General features: G+C 50.3%; 1 protein-coding gene across 1 annotated transcript; it reads right to left on the bottom strand.

Annotated features, from left to right (window-relative positions):
* Window positions 1–5,764: 5,764 nt before the first annotated feature.
* On the bottom strand, window positions 5,765–24,908 carry POMGNT2 (protein O-linked mannose N-acetylglucosaminyltransferase 2 (beta 1,4-)). The gene is made up of 2 exons (XM_068557721.1): window positions 24,672–24,908; window positions 5,765–7,699 (listed from the first exon to the last, which is right to left on the bottom strand). Exon 2 carries the CDS (start codon window positions 7,592–7,594, stop codon window positions 5,852–5,854), a length of 1,743 nt encoding a protein of 580 aa, XP_068413822.1. The 5' UTR covers window positions 7,595–7,699; window positions 24,672–24,908; the 3' UTR covers window positions 5,765–5,851.
* Between the last annotated feature and the right edge of the window lie 349 nt (window positions 24,909–25,257).

Here is a 25,257-nt window from a genome sequence, read left to right as displayed (position 1 = left end):
TTTGTTAGAGATCTTTGAATCTAATTAGTGTAATCAGTCTTTTCGTTGTCAGCTATGTTGTAAATGTTTTCTTCCAGCCTGTCATTTGTCTCTTGACTTTGGTTACAGAGTTTTTTGCCAAGTGGTGAATCTTAATTTCCATGCAGTCAAATCTGTTTATCTTTCCCTTTAAATCTTCTGAGTTTCATGCTTTCTTAGAAAGGCTGTCACTATTTCAAGATTATTGAAATAATCTCCTATGTTTTTTTCTAGTATTTATACAGCATTTCTTTTACATTTACTCTAAATCTATATAAAATTTATATTTGAGAATTTGGTGAGGTTAGGGATCTAACTTAAGTTTTACTCTTCCCCCTCAAAAGTAGTCAGTTGTTCCAACACCATTAGTCAACAGTCTATTCTTTCTCAACTGATCTGAAAGTATACTCTTGCAATATACTAAATTTCCACATGTACTGAGGTCCATTTGTAAACTCTCTTCTGTTCTACTGATTTTTTCTTTCAGTTCTGGCATCAATATAACACTGTTTTAATTAAAGTTATGTTATTATTTTGCTATTTGGTAGGGCAAATTCTCATTTTTTTTCTACTTTAATTCCCTTCTTTGCTATTTTTGTGCATTTTTCTTTAACATGATAGTGTCAATGAAGCATGCCACCCCCCTCCCATTGTCCTCAAAAATCCCATTGGTGTTTTGACTGGGATTGTAATGAATTTATAGATTAATTAGTAGGATTTTGACTCATTTGCAATATTGAGTGCTCTCATTCAGGGATATGGTTTATCAATCTATTTGTTTTTTTATAACTTCTAGTAAAATATGAAAGTTTTCTTCAACAAACTCATTTTATAAGATACTTTATAATTTTTACTGCTATTGAGAATGAGTTATTTTTCTTGATTAGATTTTTTTCTAGATAGATTTCTAGATGCATATCAGAGTTTTTAAGTAAAAATAATATTTTCAAATAATAATAATTTTACATTTTTGTTGCACAATGTGCATATGTATGTGTGCATGTTATATTATCTTCGATTATTTTTGTCATCTTACTACTTTGTTTGGGCTCTCTGGAGGAAAGATGAATAATCGCTACAACAGCAAGCATCCTCATCTTATTCCTGACTTTAATTAGAGAACACCTCTCGAGTTTCATCACTGACTATTATTAGGGTTAAAGAAATAGTTTCTGATAAATGTCTTTCATTAAGTCAAGTTAATTTCTTTTTATTCTTAGCTTACTGAAAGAATTTTTCAAAAATCAAAAGTAGGGATTGAATTTTATTAAATGCCTTAATGTCTATAGAACATACAGTTTTTCTCATTTATTTTCTAATGCTGAATCGTCTTTACAATTCAAGAATAAGACTATTTGGCTGAGGTATATTAGGAATGATAGGGTTTAATTTGCTAGTATTTTATTTAGGATCTTTGCATATATATTGATATATGGTCTAAGGTCTTCCTTTTTTGTGTGCTCCATGGCTGTCTTACTATTAAAGTTAAGCAGAGCTCATGAAATAAATTTTTTTCACTGTTTTAATGATCCGGAACAACTGACATAGGAATCATGTACTTCTCAAAGGTTTGACAGCACTCTCCCATAAAACCATCTGGGCCCTGTGCCTTTCTCTAGATCTTTTATGACCTTTCTAAGGTGCTTCCAACCTAGCGTGGGAGAGAGGAAGTTGGGGGCCTATCATCAACTTTCATGCCTGGCATATTCAGCAGGCATGGGAATGCAGATGTGTCCTGGGCAAGATTTAGGCCTTTGGAAGAGGGAGTATGGCTTCAGGTGATTCAGGTATTTCTCTTAAGATCACCAATACATTTGTCTTCCTTTGACTTCTTGAATTTTCTCCTCTTTTTCTCGGTTCTTTCCAAGGATACTCTTATCAAGTGATGCTGCCTCCCATGGACTCAACCATTTTTCACTTTAACAGCCTTTGCTCTGCCTTCTGGCTAAAGTGTCCCTTCCCTCCCTCCCGCTTGATGGACCTACACTCAGCCAGAGGTGGGATTGAGACAACTGTCACCCTAGAAAATGTTAAGGAGAGAGGAATGTGGAGAAACATTTCACTGCCAAAGCAGAGTTAGGGCTCCCGTGTTAGGTAGATGAGACTCATTCTACCTTTGTGACTCAACCTGCTCCTTTCAAGAAACAGAGCTAATACTGTCTCACTGCTGAGAGACGGAATATACAAACAGACAATGGCCAGACATCTGTGACAACAGAACTCTGACCCACAACCTCTGCAGCCATCAGCTCAGGAAGTCAAACCGCAACATCTGCAGCAATCGGCCCAGAATGGTCAGGACTTGACCATAACTGCCAGCTTCACTATTTTTTGTCCCCGCTTTCAACTCTAGACCAACCAGAGAAAGTCAAATATGCTCCCCTAACCAAGCACATAGGATGTCCCTCTTCAAGTTAGCCAACCTGCAGCTCCCCCTGCCCACGGCCTCCAATCAGGGCATCCCTGAAGCCTTCCCTGTTTTCCACTAGAAAGTTTTCCCACTCCTCAGTCTGCCTTGGAGTCTGCCGAAAGCAAGTGATGGTACTAACTGCCTTGCTAGAGCAGGCTCTGAATAAATAGCCTCTATTTGGGTGATCTCATCTGGGTGGTCTTTATTTTCACACTGCTTGCGTATGAGGCTTAAACAAAGTTCGAGGGTAATCTAGGTGAAGGCAGCTGGCCAGCGACCTACAGACAGGCAACTGAGCCACGCCTCAGAGCAGCTTCCCTTTACATTGAAATAGGTCCTGGTGGCTGCCTGGGAAAGGAGGGGAAATCTGCCCAGCGTGCGGGTTGGCTGCTGTGTGTGTGTGTGAAAAGTTTCTCTGGACACCAAGCCAGAACCTTTCTCTCCGTGAGCAAGGCCCCAAGTTTCCAGCAAGCACCTTTGCGTCCTGATGCGGACAGGTCTCTTCAGCACAGGAAGGGGGGACACGGGGCAGGCCCCACCTCGGCTACTCTCAGATGAGAATGGCTCCAGTTTGGGGGTAGAGGCCTCTCAATGTGCTGGTCTTCAGCAGGTGTCTCTTGAGTCCCTACCTTCTGCCTCTGAAAGTCTTTTTTTTTTCCTTATGTATCCTTAAAATTTTTTTTTAATATTTTTCATTTTCAGAGGACTGGACTTGGATGCAGGAGTTTTGGGTTCAGATCTGGGCTTGGCCACAAATGCTTCCGAGCACTGGCTATAATAACCACGGACATTTACTGAGCGATGACTACACGCCAGGTACCGTCATCCTGTTTACATGGATCAAGGCATTTGACCTCACCACCATCGATGGGTAGGCGTGATGATTGCTATCCCTATTTCGCAGATAAGGCACAGAGAGATTAAGTGACTTGCCCAAGGTCACCCAGCTGGTGGGTGGAAGGGCCCAGAATTCAAGCCCAGGCAGGAACTGTGCTAGCAAGCCTTCAACCCAGGACCACCACTCAAAGGCGCTCCCACTGCCCTCCCCGCCACTCTGACAGCTCCTCTTCCTCTAATCCCCTTGGGTTCAGAGCTGATGGCGAGGCAGGGCCACTTCCCTGGAGTGTGAGCAGCAAACGGTGACGCTGGCCAAGCACATTCACATGTGTTTGACTCCCTCCCCATTGCTCTTTGCTTTTTAAAATCTGCTCCATCTGTGAACTGTGTCCCTTCTGCAAACTTGAAACTTCATGCACTTTTTATCCTCTTCAAAACACACTCTCAGCCTCAGCGCGTGCTGGGGCTGCTTGCCCCCCGTGCCTCCCCAGCCATTACCTCTAGAATGAGAGTGATGTGCCAACGGAAGCAAACAGCAGGGGATGGTGAATCGGGATGTTCCCATCAACCTTAGAAAGGCTGCCCGGCCAGGACCCGCGATGCATCTGCAGTGTGGGTGTCGCGGGGGTCTGCTCAGCTGCAGCTGAATCAGCCTTAAGAGAGGCCGGCGGAGGGGCTCTGTCGAGGCCATCACTGGCCGAACCGCGGGCCTGACCCTGTTCCTCGGCACTTCACCCCCAAAGGGTAGTCCAGGGAAAATGATGGCGTTTCCAAGCAGGAGAGGCTGATGATTCACAACCCTCTAGATGCAATTCCAACAACCCCCAAAGCTCTGAAAATCGAAAGCTTTTTCATATGTTTGGTGCCAAAACTCATGTCCCACTCAGCACGAATATGCATACGGTTCACTGCGGACATCCCAGTGTGTTTGGTTATTGGGTGTAATCTCAGACCCTGCTGAGAATATTGCATAATACACGGTATAGGCACCAGATTACCTTCTGAAAATTTCAGAATTTGGAATCACATTTGCCCTCCAGGGTTTGGGTATGGATTCCGGACCCGTAATGACTAATATATCACACATCCGGCATGGTGCTAAAGGTTTACACAGATGATTTCCTGAATGCCTTACAACAATCCCAGCTATATCATCCTCACCCTACAGATGAATAACTCTCAGCCAGTGACCAGGATATTCATCTAATGCACAGCTTTGCCTCAGGGACTCCCAATCAGCCTGGCACAGCTCATATAAACAAACTACAGCCCGAGCTCCCACCTCCCCAAGGCCCCCTTTTCTTCTCTCCGCAGGAGTCAGACCGGCATCACCATCTGCCTGTGAAGAAAAGGCTAAAACTCTTTCTCCTTCTCTGAGGATGAATTTGATAGTGAGTTAATTTTCTAGCTCTGTTGCCATGGAAGCCGGAAAAAGGTTCAATGTCAGGTGTGGTATTCAAATATGACCTCTGATCTGTACTGGAACGACCCTGAATGAACTAAACTATCTGGTAGGACACCGGAGCCGAGGCTTCCCTGAGTGCGATAACCCCTATAACCAGGCAGGTTCCTCGCGGGACCCTGGGAACTTACTTGACTATGGGCTGTTTAGAAGATAATGGTTCCTATGGGGCTTCTAAGCCAAAGTGGCCCCCACAGCTACCAATGGGGGTGCCATCTCCTTACCCTTGAGCAATCACTTGGGGAAGAGGGTAATAGAATGGCCCCTGGACTGGTGTGAGGACTCCTCCTGTGCAAGAAGTCACTTGATGCAGCCGTGCTGGCTTTCTGGGCATCTTGTGTTACGTCCTTCTAAATGAATCCGACGCCAGGTGTGTGTACCATACATAGTCTCATGTGTCTGAATGTCTAGTGACGCCTAAGCAGACTCTGGCAGACACCGATCTTCCTCCCCACAGCCCTCTCCCACCTACTTCCAGGCTTTCATCCCACACAGATGGAAATGGGATACTCATCCCTCATCAGGATGAAATCCAGCCAGCCTGCCTTGCCTCCCAGGCCTCGATGCCTTCCCCTTTGCCACATCTCCTTGGCTGACAATCCGGATGAAAGGGCATCTAGGTATTGACTACGACCCCCCTTCCCACCGTCCAATAAAAGACTTGACCGAGATGTTTATAATCATTTAATGAATGTTCCAAACACACACTTCATGGGGCTAGAGGTGAATTTCATGATGACGGAAGCTGATGTACCACCCACCCAAACGACCACGATTACTAGCAGTTTCCAGAAACCCGACACCAACCAGAAAGATGCCGTAGGAAACAGCACGATCACTTAGCCACAGAGGTTCTTTGGGATTCTTACTCTCCTCTTCCTCCTCCCCTTAAGGACCTTCTCCAGGGTATGGATGCTCAGGATGAGAGAAACGGGTGGGGAGGTCCCATCACACCTGTGCAAAGAGGCGTGCTGAGAACCTCACACCTCCGATGCAACAAGATGACCCGAGGCACAGGCCTCCTCAATAAATAAATAATTCCCAGAAGCCACCCCTGGGAGCTGGCGGGCCCAGGGACACCAAGCCTGAGTAGGCACCCTCCCGAGGCCTGGCCGGACCGCTCGCTACGTGTTGCACACCAGCACATCTGCAAAGGGTCCCTGGAGGGTCTTGTTGAAGATGCAGCGGACCCACACCAGGTAGGTAGTGAAGGGCTTGATGTTCTCGGTGAAGGTGTGGTTCTGCAGGGCCAGGATGTAAGGCACGTAGGTGTTCTCCCCCTGCTCCTGGAGCCACACCTCATACTTCACCTCCCTCACCTTCAGGTACTTGAGGTTCCACGGGATCTTCCAGGAGACGGTGAGGCGGGCCTCGGAGGCGCCCTGCACCGACGCCTGGCACCGCGCCTCCCGCACCTTGCCGGGGTACAGACTGACCGTCCACTTCTGCTTCCTCGGCCCCGGCCGGCCCTTCACCACATGCCGTATGGTTTGGATGAGCGACGGGATGTCCACCTTGGTGTCCTGGTAGATTCGGAAGAGCCACTCAGGGTTCCGGCAACAGAGGTGCCGCGGGACCTCCCGGCTTTGCAGGATCCGGGCCTGCTCGGCCCGGTCTAGGTGGGTGATGCCCCCCTGGTCCCAGGGCCGCTCTGGGTGCGTGACCGTGTTCTCTGGCAACATGTTCCGCCAGGCTACGTACTGGAGGTCCATGCCGGGCAGCGTGGCCAGTGTCTTATAGGGGGTGTAATGGTCAGGGTTGACGGCGTAGGGAAAGAGCTCCACCACGGCTGCCCCGCGGGGCAGGAAGAGGGCAGTGACCAGCTGGGCCCCGTGCATGCTGACCAGCATGGAGGCATTGCTGACCAGCCGCACCACGTCTGCAAAGGCGTGGTCCTCCAGGGACACCGTCAGGGTCTTCATCTGAAACTCCCGGGCCAGTGCCAGCAGCAGCTCTGCCTCATTCAGAATGAGTCTGTCCTGGGTGCGGCTGAAGACCAGGAGGTACTCCTCGCCCAGGGGGCTGCCTGCGTGGCTCACGTTCAGCTTTTCCGTCAGGAACCTGGCAAACTGCCGGATCTCGTTGCCCGAGACGAGGATGTTGGCCTTTGGGCCCTGGGGCTGGACGAAGCCATACTGGTACCAGGTGGTGATCTTGGAGAGGCCCACGAAGGCGTGGGAGAAGCACAGCAGCCGGCCCAGGGCCTTCAGCTGCGCCCGAAGGAGGGGCTGCTTGGGGCTGAGCAGCTTGTAGAGGTCAAAGTGGGCGCCCTCGCCCCAGCCCTCCATGAAGAAGAGCCGGGCCTCGCGGGCCAGGCCGGGGAACTGCCGCAGGGTGTAGAAGAGGGGCAGCAGGTCGTCGTGGAAGACGTGCATGAGGTTGTCAGGGTTGAAGCGGTTGGCGATGAGGGCCACGTCAGGCACGAACACCGGCTTGGGCATGAAGCGCAGGGCGGCGGCCGGCAGCTCCACGAAGTTGAAGTACTGGGTGTTGTGGTCCTCCACGGTGGACAGGTCGAGCAGGGCCGGCTGGAAGCGCCGGGAGCCCAGGCTGGGCAGCATCACGGAGGCGTTGCCGTGGAAGAAGATGAACTCCTCGGCCTCGCTGGAGTAGCAGAGCCACTTGAAGCGGCAGAGGCGGTCGGTGTGCGTGCGGCCAGTGCACACCATGTGCGAGCCACCCTCCGTCAGGATCCGCAGGGCCTTCGCGTAGTCGATCCGCATCGCGGGGGCAGGCTCCGGGGCTCGGCTGCCGAGGGCCAGCTCCTCCTCCAGGGAGGCCGCATGCTCGCGCAGCCGCACGTGCTTCCACAGCACGGCTGCCAGCACCGACACCAGGAGGGCGTTGAGCACCGCCGAGAGGTGCATCCTAGCGCCGCGGCGAGGCCCTAGTGAGACGACGGCCCCTGGGAAGCACCTCGGGTGTGGCGGGCTTTACCCATCCCTGCAGGCACCCGGAGGACCAGCAGAGGCCTGCGGGAGGAGAGAAGGAAAAGGAAAAGGTGTCTGCACGGTGTCTGGAGTCACCCTGAGCGCCCGCTCTGCGCCAGGCATTGCGCTGGGCTCTGCTATGGCACTGGATCCTTGCATCGTTCTGCACATTTGAAGATACGGTAGGCTAGACCGTTGTTCAAAAATATTCACCCCCCTCCCTCCCCTGCTGCTTCCATGGGGGAATATACATCCCTGCACCTGGACTTTGGGCGTGGCCACATAACTTGCTTTGGCCAATGAGATGTTAGCAGACAGAACATATCAGGGGCTTGAAAAGTGCTTGTGTGACTGTCTTTGCCCTCTTTATACTTAGGATGTTGCCATGAGAAGACTGTGTTCAGCCTAACTTCCTGGTCCCAGGAGAAGAGATCTGTGTGTGGAGCACAGCTGCTCCAGCCATGCTCAGTCTGGCTCAGCTGACCCCCAGGTTTGTAATTGAGTCCAGCCAAGATCATCAGAACCACCGGTCAAACCCAGCCAAGACCAGGCAACACAGAGACATGTGAGCTGAGTAAGTGCTTCTTATTGTAGGTCACTGAAATTCTGGGGCTGTTTGTTATGAAGCACTGCTGCAGCAAAAGATAACCAGCAAAGGTATCTGTGACAAGCGGCCTCAGGGAAAATCCCCATTAAGGGCCCGACATTCCTGGTACTGCAAGGTAAGGACTTCACCTTACCATGGGCACATACGGGACAGAAGGCCTGTGAGCTCAGTTCCCAGGCTGCACACCAGGACCCCGCATGCCCCTTCTCAGGACACGTGGCACACATGCATGGGGGAGACAGGGAACATCTGCTCTTGCTTAAAGCTCCTGTTTGGAAATCACGCCTGCTGGTTTTTAGATCTCCATGAAAAGATGGGTAGAAACTTGTCCCCTCAGTGGTCCACTAAGGGAACTGTGTCTGAATATCACCACTGACAGTGGTTTTGTATACTGAGGCAAAACCTCCAAAGGGTTAAACTTCCTGTCCCACATACACACACCTACAGGGAGGCCTGGCTGAGCTGTGGGCATTTGCTCCCATTTTTTCCGTACCACCAGGAAGGGTATCATACCTGCTCTGAGGCCCAGGACTGTGCAAATGATCGAAGAATCTCACCCTCAGCCCTCACAGGAACAGCACGGGTAACACCTGACACCAGCCATGGGGTGAGAGAATAGGGCAGGGGCAGCTGCCTTCTTAGCTGGCTTTTGACTGCACCTTCAGTCAGCCCTGTTCATCTCTAGGGCAGGGTCTCTATAAGCCCAGAAACCCTGTAGCTGAGAAATCTGTTTAAGCATCAGTCAGCGTTTCTCAGTCTTCTCAAACCCATGCACCCACTAATAATACAGAAAAACTCTTTCATGCCTCAAACTGACCTGTAAAGTCCAGCATCCCCTTCCCCCAAGAATCTCTCACACACAAGACTCTCTTCTGCAATATCTGCTCCCCAAAACAACAGGATTTCATCAACTTCTACCTTCTGAAGTTCATATTTTATATCTATATCTGTAATATGTAAAATAATATTGCTGCATATACTTTTCCAAATATATGTGTCCCCATCTAGAAATTCTCCACCCAGCCTCACCAGCTAAGAACTACTTTGCTATAAGGTTGAACCACGTTAAATTGCTGATAGTTGACAATTTCCGACCAGTGTCCTATGGTCCGGCCACGGGAACCAACTATCCTTACCACCACCGTGGTACAGACAGTACCAAGGCGGCTCGAGAGAGAAAACCTGGTGTACCCAAATAGGGGAGAAGAGACAGATCTCCCTTACAGAACTCCAGTTAATAAATGTAGAAGCAATGATGGAAAAAGAAAATCACCATTTGGCAAACATCACAGCAATAACTGTTACAGGCAAGATCCACTGATGGATGCTAAAATTAGTGGGTGAAAGTATGATGAGAAACAGGAAATTTGCATAGTCTCCAAGTATCTCCCTATGAGATACATATTAATGACAAAGGTAAAAATAGAAATTTTACAGCAGAGAAGCTTGGCAGACATCCCCTGAACCAAATAATCAACATTAACATCACCCATAATAATATAGTGACATCGTGTACCCCTTGATATGATGTGCTGAGAAGGGTACCTCATTTCTGGAGCCTTCTTGCCCAAACTACATAACTTCAATCTATATTTCTAAATGGGGAAAACTTGGTTCTAGCTCCAGTTCTAGCTCTGAATATGGTCTATAGATTAGTTAATAAAGAAAACATTAAACCCCAATTGAAGGATATTCTACAAAATACCTGACCAGGACTCTTCAAGAGTTAAAGTCATAAAAGACAAGGGAAGACTGAGGAGGTCCCAGATTGGAGGAGAGTAAGGAGGCAAGACAACTAAATGCAATGTGGACTCCTGGGCCAGAAAAAGGACATTAGTAGGACATTGGCAGAATCTGAATAAGGCTCATGGTACAGTATCAAGCCTGTGTTAATTTCCTGGTTTTGATACTTATACTGTGGTCGTGTAAGATGTTAACATTAGGGGAAGCTGAGTGAAGCGTTTTTTGTAACTTTGATGTAAGTCTCAAATTATTTCAAAATAAAAAGTTATTAAAAAATTAGATAACTTAAGAAACAAGAGGACATAAGTATTTATAGGTAAAATAACATGTATGTGGTTTGTTCTAAAATACTCCAGCAAAAAAGGCATGGAGAGAGATGGAAGAAGACAGTAGAATATTGGTAGCTGAAGATGATGATGGGGACTTTTTTTGATCCCTTTTGAGTTTGTTTGACATTTTGCATAAGAAAAAGTTAAAAAGGAAACAAAGAATCAAATAGATCACTATTACAAAATGACAGAATACTGGATAGTGGATAAGTAATAAATTAATGCTCAGAAAAAATAATAAAATAAAATAAAGCTTTCCCTGGAGGGAGGGGAGGCAGAAGGGCGCGGCATGAGCTGGTGCATGTTTTGCTCTGACCGTAGACAAGAACGGCGTCAAACAGCAGCTAAGGCTAAAACACACACCCAGGGAACATCAGAAAGCAAGACCCCCAGGAAATGAGGAAAGACCCACCTCCAACCTGAGCAGGCATCTGGGCCCCCAGGTACTCACCGCCTCTCCAGTGAGCATTCTGCTACCTGCCCCTCGCCCAGGTGTCCTCGTGGTGAAAGGCAGGCTTGGCAGCAGGTGGGGAGGTGGAGCAGGGGCCACAGGCAGGCAGGAGGACCGGGGGGCTGTGTGTGCAGCAGCCAATCCCAGTTAAGTCACTGAGCTTGGGGGCCTTGGGGCAAAGCTTATGGGAACCAGGGAACACGGGGGGTAGGGGCCTCGTGGGACCAACAGGCAACCAGGCAGAGACCAGCCTTAGGGCCTGGGGAATGGGAAGGACGGCTTCTAGTCAGATGGTAAGTCCTCCACCCACCCCCAGGCCCTGCCGGAACAGCGCTGACAGAAGGCAGGACACATACAGACTCGCCCACGTGGACCTCTCATGGACGCTTCAGGCTTTCCAGTTACCCTTCCAAGAGGGAAAATGGGAGAAAAGGTTTGCTGGGGATGGACAGAACATTTCCCTAGAAATAAAGCATGGTGGTTAAAGCATGGGGCCCTGAGGTCAGATTGCCTCGGTTTCTAACTTTACCACTTACGGGCCAAGCGGCCTGAGCCAACATCTGATGGGAACGGTCACGTAAATCCGCCAATCCCATCCTCCCCACATGAGAAGGCCCAGAGGCGTCTTCTACACTGGCTCCCAGAGCTCCTAACGGATTAAGTGGATTACACAGTTGCTCGCAGTGGGAACTGGCCTTCTTCCCCACCCTGTCTCCTTTCCCCATTGCCCTGTTCATGTGTATTGCGATCAAGTGCAAATAATCTACTTGCACTTGAATCCTTGTCTCAGAATCTGCTTCTGGGGGAATGTTAATTAACACAGATATTATTGTATTTTGCCCCTGTGGAGACAGATGGAAAGCTGCCCTTGTACTCTCCCCTGCTGTGAAACAGCCAAAGTGTGGTAGTGAGAAAGCCAACAAGAACTCAGGCAGTCACTGCTTATCATAAAGTCCTTCCAGCCTGTTCCCCACGGTCCCCCCTCTGTGTCTGTCCACCCCCCACCCCCAATTGCACCGCAGCAGCCCGCAGATGCCTGGAGAACAGAAGGATCAGGCAAAATCCTTAGAAATGTTTTCAAAAGATAACAGATGGAGACAAAGAGTACACTAATCAGACCCCTGGCTCTAAAGAAGCCAAGATTCTCCTAAGTCCTGTCTGCTGGCCGAGGAGATACAACTTCTCTGGACCAGGTACCAGGCTGCTGGAAGAGGAGGGCGGTGTCCCTGCTGCCTTCCCCGGTGGAGTCTCATTACGGAGGCAGATTAAGAGCAACGCTGGCCAGGGGCAAGGAGGCAAATAAAAGGGGCCAACTCAATGGCCCTGGAGACACCTTCTCTGCTTGCGGTGTGCCGAGGGCTGACAACAGAACTGTGTTCTTTGGAAATAAACTTGTTACATGGAAAAGACAGTCCCTCTTGGACTTCTAAGGTGCGGCATCAATAGCTTGGATGGTGTTGTCTTCAGCACACCTACTCCCTGGCCTGGGGGTCCCAGGAGGGAAGGGGCCTGTCACTTATTATGAGCAGACCACTCTGGTCTCAAGTTACCTGTCAAGCCACTCTGTCCCAAAGCCTGGTCTGGAGCAGGGGACCCTCTCCCAGGAGAGGTAAGTGGCAGGGAGACCAGGGGAGGACGGCCATGCTAAGACAGAACAAGGCCTCAAGGCTTACAAAGGGCACGTGCCCAGAGCACCTGTCTTCCAGCAAGGAGGCAAGCTCTGAACAGATCCCCAACCCCTCCTGAGGCCTGGTTCTGTGGCACATGGTGGAAAGCTGTGCCCTTGAGTCGTCCATGACATAGGTCCTGAGATTCCCTCCTTCATTCTCTTGACAACAGGCTCGGTTAGAGGTGGGCAGGCAGGGCGCTGACCTTACGTAACTACCACTATGGCACAGCCAGCAGCCGAGCAGGATGGACGCCAGCCACGGCGCTCCTCCCCGCCGGGGGGCAGCCCTGGCAGGATGCGGGGCAGGGCAGCCTGAACTTCCCGTTGACTCACCCAAAGGAAGATATGTCCGTATCTCCACCCATTTCTATCTATATCTATTCATGAACCTGAGTCCAAAGACTTAGGAGAACATGCAGGAAACGGGAGTGAGGCTCTGCATCAGCCTAAGTTAGAGTAGGGTATGAGCAAGAGATACAAACATTAAAAAAAAAAAAAAAAGAAAGAAAAGGCACCCCCATCCTCAAGGTTCTCCCTGTGGCAGAGGAGACAAGAGGCTGCTGTGAACACCTGACGTGGCGCAGCTGTCAGAGAGGCAGGGAACGCGTTCTCGGGAGCGCTAACGGAGGAAGCATCTTCACTGCTGGGGGTGAGGCCGGGCCCCCACTGCTAGACGCGCTCCTCCCGCCCCACGAATGTCAGAGAGGCCCTCAGTACAGGCGACAAGCTTTCCTTGTCCAGTGGGACCAGCCCAACCCCACTTCTGGTCACTTCCTGGGTCCTCCTGATTAGACACTCATTTGGCCTTTGCTTAAAAATCTGTTTCCCACTGGTCTCCCCCAAAAGGCTCCCCTAGAGGAAGAGCATGGTCAGGTGCATGAGAGAAGAGCCTGCTTAGGAAGCTGGGAACCCTGGCAGCTTTCCCGCACCACGGAAGTGCATTCAGTCTGGGCGAGTGCAGGTGTCAGGACACACACAAGACGGCAGAGGAGGTTTCAAGCCTCCTTCCTCGTGGTGGTGGTCAAGAATTCTTCCCAGGCTCTTGCTCACGCTCACCTTCCTTCAGACTACATGGGAGCTGGCTTTATGATCTTGGCACGTCCGTCCACCACCTTAAGTCTCAATGGCCTCATCTGTACAATGGGAAGAATAACCTCCTCGGGGTGTTGTAAGAATAAGTGAGCTAAAGCATGTAGAGTATCTAAACAGGCCTCAAAGCACATCAGCTGTCATAATTATATTTCCATTAGGGCTCCTAAAATTAACAGTGAACGAAAAACAGGTACCAAACTGTATAGCCTCAGACCAATTCCCAAAAGGGCTGAACCCCCAACTGCTTTGGGAAGCACCCTCACAATCTCCCAGCTTTGCTCCATCTTCCTAATGACTTGTTTCCTTTCTCTGTGAAGATGGCCCCATAAATTTAGAAGACGCTTCTGCCTGGTCTGAGCAGCTGGTTTCCAGTACAAAATTAACATGCAGAACCGCTGCCACCCTCAACATTTTATGCTGGCAGGGTACTTAAAAACTATTTGTGCATTTCCTCATTTAATCGGAAAACCAACATCTAAGCTGCTAGCAAAGCACCAGTAACATTTTCCCCATCTCACAGATCAGGACACAGAGGCGAGGAGAAGCTAAGTAATGTGTCCCAAGGCCCTCGGCTTGCATGGAACGGCGTCAGGATTTGAACACGGAGCGCGTAAGCACTGTCTACGCTAACAGCCCAGGCACCCCTGGGACCTCATCTTCTCTGCGTTCAGGGCAAAGAGGTCCCGGGGACTCACATGTCACCATGTTTGTCATTCTCTGCTTCCTCTACCTCGGGCTCCACATTTAGGACCCAATGGATATGGGGCACAAAGAGCTTACTGGCTCAGCCAGGACAAAGAATGATAGAGCAAGAACGTTTTTCAATGGTATATTTTTAGTGTTAGAATATTTTCATCAGAAATGTACTCTACGTAAGTTTGGTAGATATAAGATGTTTATCTAGCTATTGTTTCTTTAATTTTGCTGACAAGTCAATACATAGAAGAATGGGTTCAAGCTAAAAAAAAAAAAAAAAAAAAAACAAAAAAACACAAGAGTATTTTTCAAAAGAAATGAGGAAAAAGAAATAAGGGATTAAAAACATGCTTAAGCCAGCCCTCTAGAAACTGAGGCAGATAGAGGATACTGCCAATTCACCCCCCAAAAACTGCTTTACTCCGCTCCTAGACCAGATACGTACTATCAGATTCCCACAGACGGCAAATCCTCCTTTCCGGGGTCCCATGTACTCCAGGAAGCACCAGAGGAAGGTGCTGATGCTGCCGCCACACCTGCAGACACACTAAGAGCCGGGCAGGAGGAGCCACCACTGTGGAGGCTCCCGCCCGAGGCTGCTCATCCCGCACTGGGTGCAGGCTCCACTCCTGGGCGGCCCTGCCCGGCTCCAGACACAGGCACAGAAAAGCCATTCACAAGGGCCCTGGCATCTGATAAGGAGTACAAGCCCCAGGAATTCTAGGCCTAGAGCAGGGGGTACAGACTCACATGCTTAACTAAGGCCAAGAGCCAATGGGGAAAGTGAAGCCAGGAGCGAGCAGTGTGACCCGGAGACCAAACGCCCAGGTTAAAGTTCAAGCTGATGAGGGCCTGGCAGGAAAGCGGCCTGGTGGTACCTACTAGTATTAATTAGTCTGCTCCGGCTGCCATAACCAAGCGCTACAGACTGGGTGACTTAAGCAAGAGAAATTTATTTTCTCACAACAGTGGAGGCTAGAAGTCCCAGATCAAGGTGTCGACAGGTTTGGTTTCTCCTGAGGCCTCTCTCGATGGCTTGCAGACGGCCACCTTCTCACTGTGTGCTCACCTGACCTCTTTGTGTGTGCTGGAGGGAAAGAGATCTTTAGTGTCTCTTCTTCTTGTTATCAGGACACCAGTCCTATTGGATTAGGGCCCCACCCTTATGACCTCATTTAACTTTAATTACCTCCTTAAAGGTCCTTTCTCTAAATATAGTCACATTGGGGTTTAGGACTTCCACCATGAATTTGCAAGGACACAGTTCAGTCTGTAACACTACCCTTCTGGTTTTTCCAGAGAAGCCAGAAATCCATTTAAAATGTGAAATGTCCTAATCTGTAATTTCTGGCAACTATTCAACTTGAGTGAAGACGACAGGTAGGCCCAAGGGCTGGGGCTGCTGGCCTTATTGTTGCTGGTACAATGGGACCAAGGATGTAAGCTCTGGTCTAAAGTGAAGCCCTCTCCTGCTGGCCTGGCCAGCTGCACGGGGTTCCCAACTGCCAGGACCAGCCGCTGTTCACCGGCCACTCCCCCAGGAGCAGGGCTGTGGGGGTGGGGGGAGCTGGGACTGCCAGCACCTGCCAGACCCAGGCTCAGAAGACCAGCAGCGCCCACGGCAAGATGTGGGGTGGCAACAGCGCCTGCAGAAGGTTTTATATGAATAGTATAACAATCTTACTTTTAAGGGTTGTTCATACTCCCGACTGAAAATCGTAGAATTCTTATTTTGTCATTTATTGAAAAAAACTGCTTTTATCCCAAATGCAGCCTGAATTACTAGTGCTGAATTATGGAAGCTTTCTGTCCTGCACTGATGTGTCTCACACGTTGTGAGTTAGGGAAAGCAAACAAGTTCCAATAACTCAAACACCCTCAGAATGATCTCTCCCCCTGCTCCCTCCCCCTCCTATTTATTGTTACCAGAAGCAGTGTGTAGAACTGGTACTCCTAACATCACGCTTCTATGGGCTCCAAAGTTAGATCTCCATCCAGTGCTATTGACAAACCTGAAGAAACACTGACAAGACATCAGGTTTTCTGCCAAAAGCATTTACCCTTTGGCAAAATGTTGGCAGCCTCTGAGTACTCCTTGTAAAACCCAACATTTAATTGACCAGGCATATTTAACATTCAGTTAAGAGTTCACGTGCTTAGACTAAAAACTTAATTTAACATGGATAGTAACTCCTTGCTTTAGTATAACGGGCAAAGCAAGGCAAAGCTGCAGACATCAATCCTGGGTCAAGCTAAAGATAGTGACTCTACTTCCTCATCAATTAAAGAGGATGGAACTCCTTGGTGGGGGGCGGGGCGGCAGAGGAGCAAGAGAGTTCCAGTCTGTGTGACTCTGGTAGGATACGCGGTGGCAGGCTTTGCTGAGGACAGCCAGGGCTCCACAGCGCTCAGCACAGGGGGAACAGCTGAACAGACGGAGGTGAGCCCAGCCTACCTCCGACGCGGAAACCCCCGCTCGCACAGCCTGCTGCGTCACCACCTGGCTTTTGCTTGGCACCCATGGGTCACTTGCAAGTTAGAGCTGCCTGTGTTGGCCCTTTCTGGCAAAACAGAAAAGCACTACTACGCACCAATGGGGTCACAAACAGGGACGCAACAGAGAATAGAATCGTGTGAGTCTCGGCTGTCATGCTCACCCAGGTGACACAGAACACGCCTGCATCAGGTTTTCTACTGAAACTGCAAATTCAAATAAAAACAATTCTTACAGGAACTGCACAGTCCCCAAAGTGTACACAGATCCATTTGGGCCCTCAGGTCCAATGTGAGAAGACTGAATTCATCAAAAGGGTCAGAAGGCCACTCACTACAAGAGGCGTAAAACATTCACAAAGAAGAACGAAGAAGTGTGCCTGACAGGAAACGGTGCTGTGAGGCACCATTGTCATTTACTGAAAAAAACCGCTTTTATCCCAAATGCAGCCTGAATTACTATACTAGTAGCTTCCGTGAGGCCACCCACGGAAGCTACCTGAAGGGTGAGGGAGTTCTGAGCAAGGTTTTGGAGGTGTTTTGGTGGTCTGGGGGCTAAGATGAGTATCCCTGTTAGGTGTCCACACATCCCTGCTGACAATGACTGCTACAAACCTCCAGCCACAGCAGATATCACTGTGCCCAGTTCTCACATCTGCCCACCAAGAAAGTCATGGGGCCACCAAGGCAGAGGCTCCTCTCCCATCCCAGGGCAGTGATGGCCAGGCCCAAAGTCATGCACAGCTGAAAGGACACTGTCTTTATAAGACAGTGGGGCGCTCAGGCTGCAGGGCAAGTGTGGCCAGTGCCAGGAGAAGGCAGGGCGTGAAGCTGCCAGGAGACCTGTGTTTCACCAGTGGAGCCCCTTGGGCTCAGGTGACCACTGGCGAAGCCCTCTGCAGGGGGAAGCCGTGCGGTGCCCAGGTCACAGCAGTCCCTGCCAAAAACCCAGGGAGCCTGGAGCCCAGCATTAGTGAGTGGAGGGAGGTGACAGGCCTGGGCTTGGGTTTTCCTTTGGCCTCATCACCAAGGTGTCACCCTCAACTCCTCCCTTTCATCACCACCATCACCACCACCAACTCCACCACCTCCTTCATCATCATATCAAAGACAACATCCACTGGCCAATCACTAGGTGCCAGGTTCTCCAATTTACATGATGATCGTCATGTTATAGATGGTAGAACCAAAGGGCAAAGAGGTTAGACACCTGCCCAAGGTCACCCAGGAAGCAGCACTGAGACTCTAACGCAGTCAGGGTGGCTACAGGGTCTGTCATCTCTGTTATCTGTTTTTCTTTTATCTGGAAATAATCCCAGACTTACAAAAAGTTGTAGGTATAATACAAACAGCTCTCCTACATCCTTACCCAGATCCAACAACTGCTAATTTGACACATTCGTTTTACCATTCTCTCTTTCTCTTTTTCTGAACTGTTTAAAAATAAGCTGGAGGGCTTCCCTGGTGGTGCAGTGGTTGAGAATCTGCCTGCCAATGTAGGGGACACGGGTTCGAGCCCTGGTCTGGGAGGATCCCACGTGCCGCGGAGCAACTGGGCCCGTGGGCCACAATTGCTGAGCCTGCGCGTCTGGAGCCTGTGCTCCGCAACAAGAGAGGCCACGACAGTGAGAGGCCCGCGCACCGCGATGAAGAGTGGCCCCCGCTTGCCGCAACTGGAGAAAGCCCTCGCACAGAAACGAAGACCCAACACAGCCATAAATAAATAAATAAATAAATAAAAATTTAAAAAAAAGCTGGAGGGACTTCCCTGGCGGCGCAGTGGTTGAGACCTGCCTGCCAATGCAGGAGACACAGGTTCGAGCCCTGGTCCAAGAAGATCCCACATGCCGCGGAGCAACTAAGCCCGTGTGCCACAACTACTGAGCCTGCGCTCTAGAGCCCGCGAGCCACAGCTACGGAAGCCCACGCGCCTAGAGCCCGTGCTCCCAGCAAGAGGAGCCACCGCAATGAAAAGCCTGCACACCACAACGAAGAGTAGCCCCTGCTCGCCGCAACCAGAGAAAAGCCCACATGCAGCAACACAGACCCAACGCAGCCAAAAAAATAAAATAAAATAAATAAATTTATTAAAAAAAAAAAAAAGAGGAGCCACCGCGACGAGAAGCCCGCACACAGCAACAAAGAATAGCCCCCGCTCGCCACAACTAGAGAAAAGCCCGCGCGCAGCAACAAAGACACAACGCAGCCAAAAAAATAAAAAATTAAAAATATAAGCTGAAGATGTCTTGCCCCTTTAACCCCTAACACTTCAGCATCTATTTCCTAAGAATGAGGACATTCTCTCATATCACACAAAATCGGGAAATTAATATTGATATGATACTGTTATGAATCCGTGGTCTCTATTCTGTGGTGCAGAATCCAAACCAGGATGAAGCCTGGCGGCCAGGTAGCATGTCTCTCGTCTCCCCCATTTTGGGCAGCTTCTGAGCCTTTCCTTCCCTTTTATGACCTTGACAATTTTTAACAGAGTCAGATATTTTCTAGTATGTCCCTCAATTTGGGCTTGTCTGGTGTTTCCTCATGATTAGACTGAGGATATGACCTCTGTCAGGAATCAGAGTCTACGTGCTCAATTGTTAATATGAGACTATTCCATGTGAGTCCTTCTGGGATACGTCCAGTGGGGCAGCCAGGATCAGGAAGGATCCAGAAACCCCATTCTGTGTAGGATGCTCAAAGGAGTAGGGCCCCTTCCTTGCGGAAGAGAAGCCCCTGGAACCTGGGCATTCTTCAGACACCTGAGGGGCTGTGCAGCAAGAGTGAGGCTGCTCGGGGGGGGGGGGCTGTACCCCTCTCTAACAGAGTGGACACATGTGCATGACGGTGACATGTGCAACCCAGGCCCCAGGCTGAAGGGCGGACTTCAGGTACCTGTAATTCCCAGCAGCTGGCTGCCACTCTGCACCTAGCACGGTGGTATGGGCCGCTCCAGGGCACTGAAGTAAGGCCTGAGGGGGAGTCACAGGAAGGGGACTCCAGCGTGGGAGGCAAGAAGAGGCTTCTCTAAGGCTTAGAGCTGTTCTAACATTGAGGGATCGGCTACTTTGTAAGGCAGTGAGCCTCTCCCCTGCCGGGCAGTGGTCCAGTAAACCGAGGTCAACCTGTGAGGCTGGCGGGGGCTGGACATGGGGTCCCCCAAAGCAGTATCAGCAACACCTGGGATACGAGAGATGCAGAATCTGGGGCCCCCTCCAGACCTGCTGAACCAGAATCTCTGAAGGGTGATTCAGGAACCTGTGTTTTTTAAAAAAGCTTCCAGGTGATTCTAGTGTGCACTCAATTTTAAGAAGAACTCCTCTGAGGTTTTTCTAACACTCCACAATTCTGCAATTCCCTGCTTCTAAATACCCAGCAGGGCATTTCTGTCCAACCCAGGGTAAACAACCAAGGACAACCCTCCCCTTCAATAAAGGCTAGTAAACCCTGTTCCCAGCCTCTGCTAAGACAATGCATAAGCCTATGTTCTGGGGCACACTAAGAAGGCTGCCATACTCTAAGCCCCTTTTGAGAAAAGGTTCCCCAACTGACACCTTCCCACACAAGCTGCATCACTTATAATGCTGAAGTGGCAAAAAACCAGCCCAGGTCTCTAGGCCACAGCTAAATGGATGCGAGCGGAGCCTGGGTCTACAGCAGCCACTGGTGGGAGACCCTGAAGAGGTCAGATCCAGCGGTGGCGCTTGTATCAGATGTCCACACCCGCAGGCCCGCAGGCAGGAGGTAGGTCTCCTGAGAAATGAACTCCTGAACAGAGTAAGGCTGGACTGCTTCTCTGGCCCCTTACAGTGGCCACTGTACATCCCTCTTGGAAGCTCTGGGACCCAGCATAACGGTGGTAACTCCTGAAGCCCCCCAGGATGTGCCATGATTCCTGTCACAAACCCCCCACTACTGAAGGACCCTGAGATGTGTCTTGTCACTGGGTGTGTCTAAAACAACCGGACCCAAGGGTCTGTAATGGGGACAACAGTAATAGTGACAGTACAGCAGACCAGGTCCCCAACCCCTCCCTGAAGCCTGGCCCAGGGCTGAGTACCCACTGCCCAGCCAGGAAGGGGCCCTCTGTTAAGCTTTTAAAAGTGGAGAAAGGAGACAACTCTTAGCATTAAGACTGTACCGATGGTCATCACCACTGGCAGAGTGAAAGGTGTGATTCCCTGATAGACCCTGGGCCCTGAGTATGTACCCAGGGAAGCCAGACAACATGGAAGGATCGATAGCTCTTCTGACAGGTCAGGAAAAGAGGATGCTGGCCTCTGGGCAGGGGGTGGACGTTAATGCTACCAACATCTTACTTTACTGAGCACCTACTATGTGCCACGCACTGTTCTAAGCCCTTTCTCTGACCCTTTTCACTTAAGCCTCACAAAAGCCCTCCAATGCAGGTACTCGTATTATCTCCATTTTCTTTTAATATGAAAAACTAAAGCTTCGTGGGGTTAAGTACTTTCCTCTAGGTCTTGCAGCTCAAGCAGGAGCACCAGAATTCAAACCTGTGTCTGACTCCAGGGTCCACAGTGCTTCAGACTCAGACGTACAGTTGGTGATGGAGAAGCAGGGTAGACCTCAGAGCAATGAGCTTGTATCACTCAAGGGCAGAGCAGGTGTGGATGCTCTGGTAATGCAGACCCACAGGCCCTCAACTGTAACTTAGCAACCAAGGCTTCTCTTGTGTAACTACTCCCCACCCGGCCAGGCAGAGAGATGCCCGGCGCTGGCAGGTGGCTCAGGGAGCTGCAGCCATTCTCTCACCCCAAGGAAGGTCTGGAGAGCACAGTGGGGTGACAATTATCCCACCTGCCCCGGTGCTGTGCCGACAGGGTTAATCCACCAATTTAGAATTACCACCACGGCTTTTTATAGCTAAAAGAGCCCTTAGAAATTATTTGCTCCAACTCTTTATTTTATAAAAGGTCTTGAGAGGCAGTGGGAACTCTCACAGGCAGCCGAGATGAAAAGAGGAGGGTGCAGGCTCTCCTCACACCCGCAGCTCGCAGGCAAACCCCCTCCCCAAAGCAGACATCAGGCCCAGAAGAAGTACGTGGCTCCAGGACTCTTCCCAGCCCCTAGACACGATCATTTCTCCTCAAAACCAAGCTTCCGGGTCTCACCCAGCTTACGCCCTTCCCCAGCCCTGTGGTCCAGTGATGAGAGCCTCTGGGGGCCACAGGGCTCGTTTTGGCTGCCTCTTCCTAAGGCTTCACCCTCCAGCCTCGGCTAACCTTAGACATGGAGAGGAAGCACACTCAGCCAGGCTGCAGGATCCTGCCTCTTCTCCAAGCGGTCCAAGACCCCCTGCTGTAACACTGGAGGCTGCCCCAGGTCACAGGTGGACTTTCAGAACTGTGAAGACCCTGGGCAGCAGAGGAAGGGAATTAAATGGCACCAGTTCCGGAGCTGAGATTCCAGCATATGAGCTCTGGTCCTGACACTTAGCAGCTGCGTAACTGTAGACCAATTCTTCTCTCTTTTTATTTTTTTGACACATAAAAAGGTGTACATGATTAATGTATATGACATGATAAGTGTGGAGATAAGTATATACCCATGAAACCATCACCATGATCTATGCCATAACCTATCCATCATCTCAGAAAGTTTCCTCTGCCCTCTTATTTATTATTTTTTTGTGATAAGAACACTTAACATAAGCTCTACCCTCACAGAAAAATTTGAAGTATATAATACAGTATTGTTAACGTAGGCTCTATGCTGTACAGTAGATCTCTAGGACTTGGTCATCTTGTCTATCTGAAACTTTACACCCTTTGACTAATACCTTCCCATTCCCCCCTCCCCACCCCAATCTGTGGCAACCACCATTCCACACTCTGCTTCCATGAGTCTATTTTAAATTTATCCTTTAAGCGATATCATGTAGTATTTGTCCTGTGTCTGCCTGGGCCAATTCTTAACCCCTGCAAGCCTCCATTTCCTGGTCTGAAAAAAGACACAATTATACCTACTTCACGGGGTGGTTCTGTGAATTCAAAGAGACAACCCAGGCAAAGCACAGTGCCTGACAATTATTTTTATAGAATTATTATTAATCGTAATAATGCTATAACTCCCATTCACTGGCCCTTACTCTAGGCCAGGAACAATACTAAGTGCTTGACATGAATTATTTCATTTGTTCCCTCTTACAAATCTAAAACAGGTGTTACCAATTTCATTCCACATTTGAGGAAGTATGCTCAGAATTGTTAAGTGAATTGTCCAATGATGCACAGCTATTAAGTGGTGAGGCTGGGCTTCGAACCCAAGTTTGACTTCAAAGCCTATGATGACATTTGTGGTCTCTGCCTTTCGTGTTCATGATCTTACACAATTAAAAAACCTATCAGGTGATAAGCAGGTCCTCGGAGAGAGTATCCACTGACAACCAACTGAGAGTAACGAGGACCCTTGGGGACTGAAGCATTCGGTAATTTAATTTTCCGGTTAGCTCAATATTCACTAGAAACCTGTGTTTATTGCTAAATATTTTCTAAAGCAAGGCTCAGAGGCAAGAACTTGCCAACCAGAAGGTCAGTCTGAAAGACACTCTGACACCTGCCACATCAAGGCCACCAGAATGCTCACATGCCACAGTGTGGGGGGCGCCACACTCACCATCACCAGCACCCCATCCTCCCCTTTGATGAGGATCTCCACTCTGCTGCCCCTCGCCACCAACCCCACCCCGCCCGGGGGCCCAAGACTCAGGAACTGATGTGCTGTCCATCCCCAGGGAAGAGGGGACCTGTGCTCTTTCCTGGCTCTGCCACCCAGTGGGACTCAGATTTCTCATTTGTAATGTGAAAGGATGAGCTGAAGATCTCCAAGATCCACGAGAGTCAGAGGGAGCAGCTAGTTCCAGTGAGACGGACCTGGGTTCCAATCTCACCTCTAACATCTTCTGTCGTTAGCAACCACAAGTGCTAACATTTGCTGTACATTCACTGTACACCAGACACTGGGCTTCGGATTTGTGCAGCATGATTTCATTTAATCCTCACAGCAACCCTGTGATGAAGGTACTTTTATCCCCATAAAAGAAACAGAGGCTCAGAAAGGATAAGTGACTTGCTCAAGGGCACACAGTTAGTAAATGAGGGCCAGGATTTGAATGCCCAGCACATGTAACAGTAAACATTTGGTGAATGAACCCTGTTCTGTCTGTGCTCTTAGCCACCAAGTCCTATCAAGTTCACCCCATAACCAATTCCATTCCCTTCTCCCTTCCCCCAAAAGTAGGTTCTGAGGCTTGGTTGGCATAAAGTAAGCCAACCCTATCCGCCCACCACCAGGTGCAGGACTCTGGCCTGAGGACCCTAGACCTTAGCAGAGGATTCCCATCAGTGACCGGGAGACAGGTTCCTACACACATAGTAAGGCCGGGAGTCCATCGGGTCCCTCCTTCAGAGGCTACCCGAGCACTGTCAAGTTGGCCGTGGCAGGCTCTCATCACTAGACACACAGTAGGCACCCTATGGAGCCCCAAAGAGCCCAGGGATCAGTTGTGGGCTGCCCAGGTACTGCCTTCAAAGGGAGCTCAGGAGGCCCAGGCCCCCTCCGTGCACTTTGCCTGGCTCCCCTCCACCCGCGCCTCAAGTGCACCATCTCCCCCAGCAAAAGGGCGTAGGCACCCGCTGCCAGTGCCAGGCCCGAGCTAAGGGCTTCAGCCGACACGCCAGGGCCCGCGGCACCTGGACCCCGAGGGTCCACCTCCCCTCACCCTCGCCTACCTCCCGCACCTCCTTCAGCCCCATCACACGTCACTCCTCCGATCTGCAAATTCCCCTCGGCTCCTCTCCACCCCAGCGCTCCTGTCGTTCCCTCCCGGGGGAGGTCAGGGGGCCGCTTCCTCAATTCCAAACCCAGCCGGGTGGCGGAACCCTAGCCCGCCGCGAGGGCGCGCATCTCACCTTCACCCCGCAGCCGGGCTCCGCGAGGCTGAAGCTTCCAGGCCGGCCCTCCGAGGAGCTGGCTTTGGCCGAACCCGCCCCCGCCGCCCGCTCTGAGCCGTGGAGGTCCAGGCAGGGGTTGCAGGCTCCGCCGCGCCGTCTGGTCAGCCGCCGCGGGGCTCGCAGGTGGACTCCGTGCGCCTGCCCAGCTGGCGAGCCCGCGCGTCACTTGTGCACGTGCGCAGGCTCTCGGGTTCAGCCTCCTGAACCCGAGGCCAGACCCACCTCCTTGGCTCGCGGAATTCTGGGAATTGCAGTTTGCGTCCGGTGACAGCCCGCTCCTTCAACCCGCGGAATCCTGGGAGTTGTAGTTTGCTCCTCGAGAGGCGGTTTTGCTTGGTGTAAAGTTTATACAATTATGGGAGGCCTGATGATAAACTTAAATGCAAGTTAAACCAACAAGCAGATGTCATTTATCAAATCAAAGTAATTAATACGTTCACATGCTTTTAAAAAATATATAATACTACGGGGGACTTACATACAAAAGCACCATTCCTCTGCTCCAATCCCCCAGCCCCACTCTATCCCACCAGGACCCACCTGC

This window comes from Eschrichtius robustus, chromosome 12 (assembly GCF_028021215.1).
Source record: "Eschrichtius robustus isolate mEscRob2 chromosome 12, mEscRob2.pri, whole genome shotgun sequence".
Taxonomy (NCBI): domain Eukaryota; kingdom Metazoa; phylum Chordata; class Mammalia; order Artiodactyla; family Eschrichtiidae; genus Eschrichtius; species Eschrichtius robustus.
This window is presented reverse-complemented; position numbering and strand designations above follow the sequence as displayed.

Bases quoted from the DNA above. Each gene is read 5' to 3' on its own strand.
- POMGNT2 (XM_068557721.1), bottom strand. From the start codon at position 7,594: ATGCACCTCTCGGCGGTGCTCAACGCCCTCCTGGTGTCGGTGCTGGCA.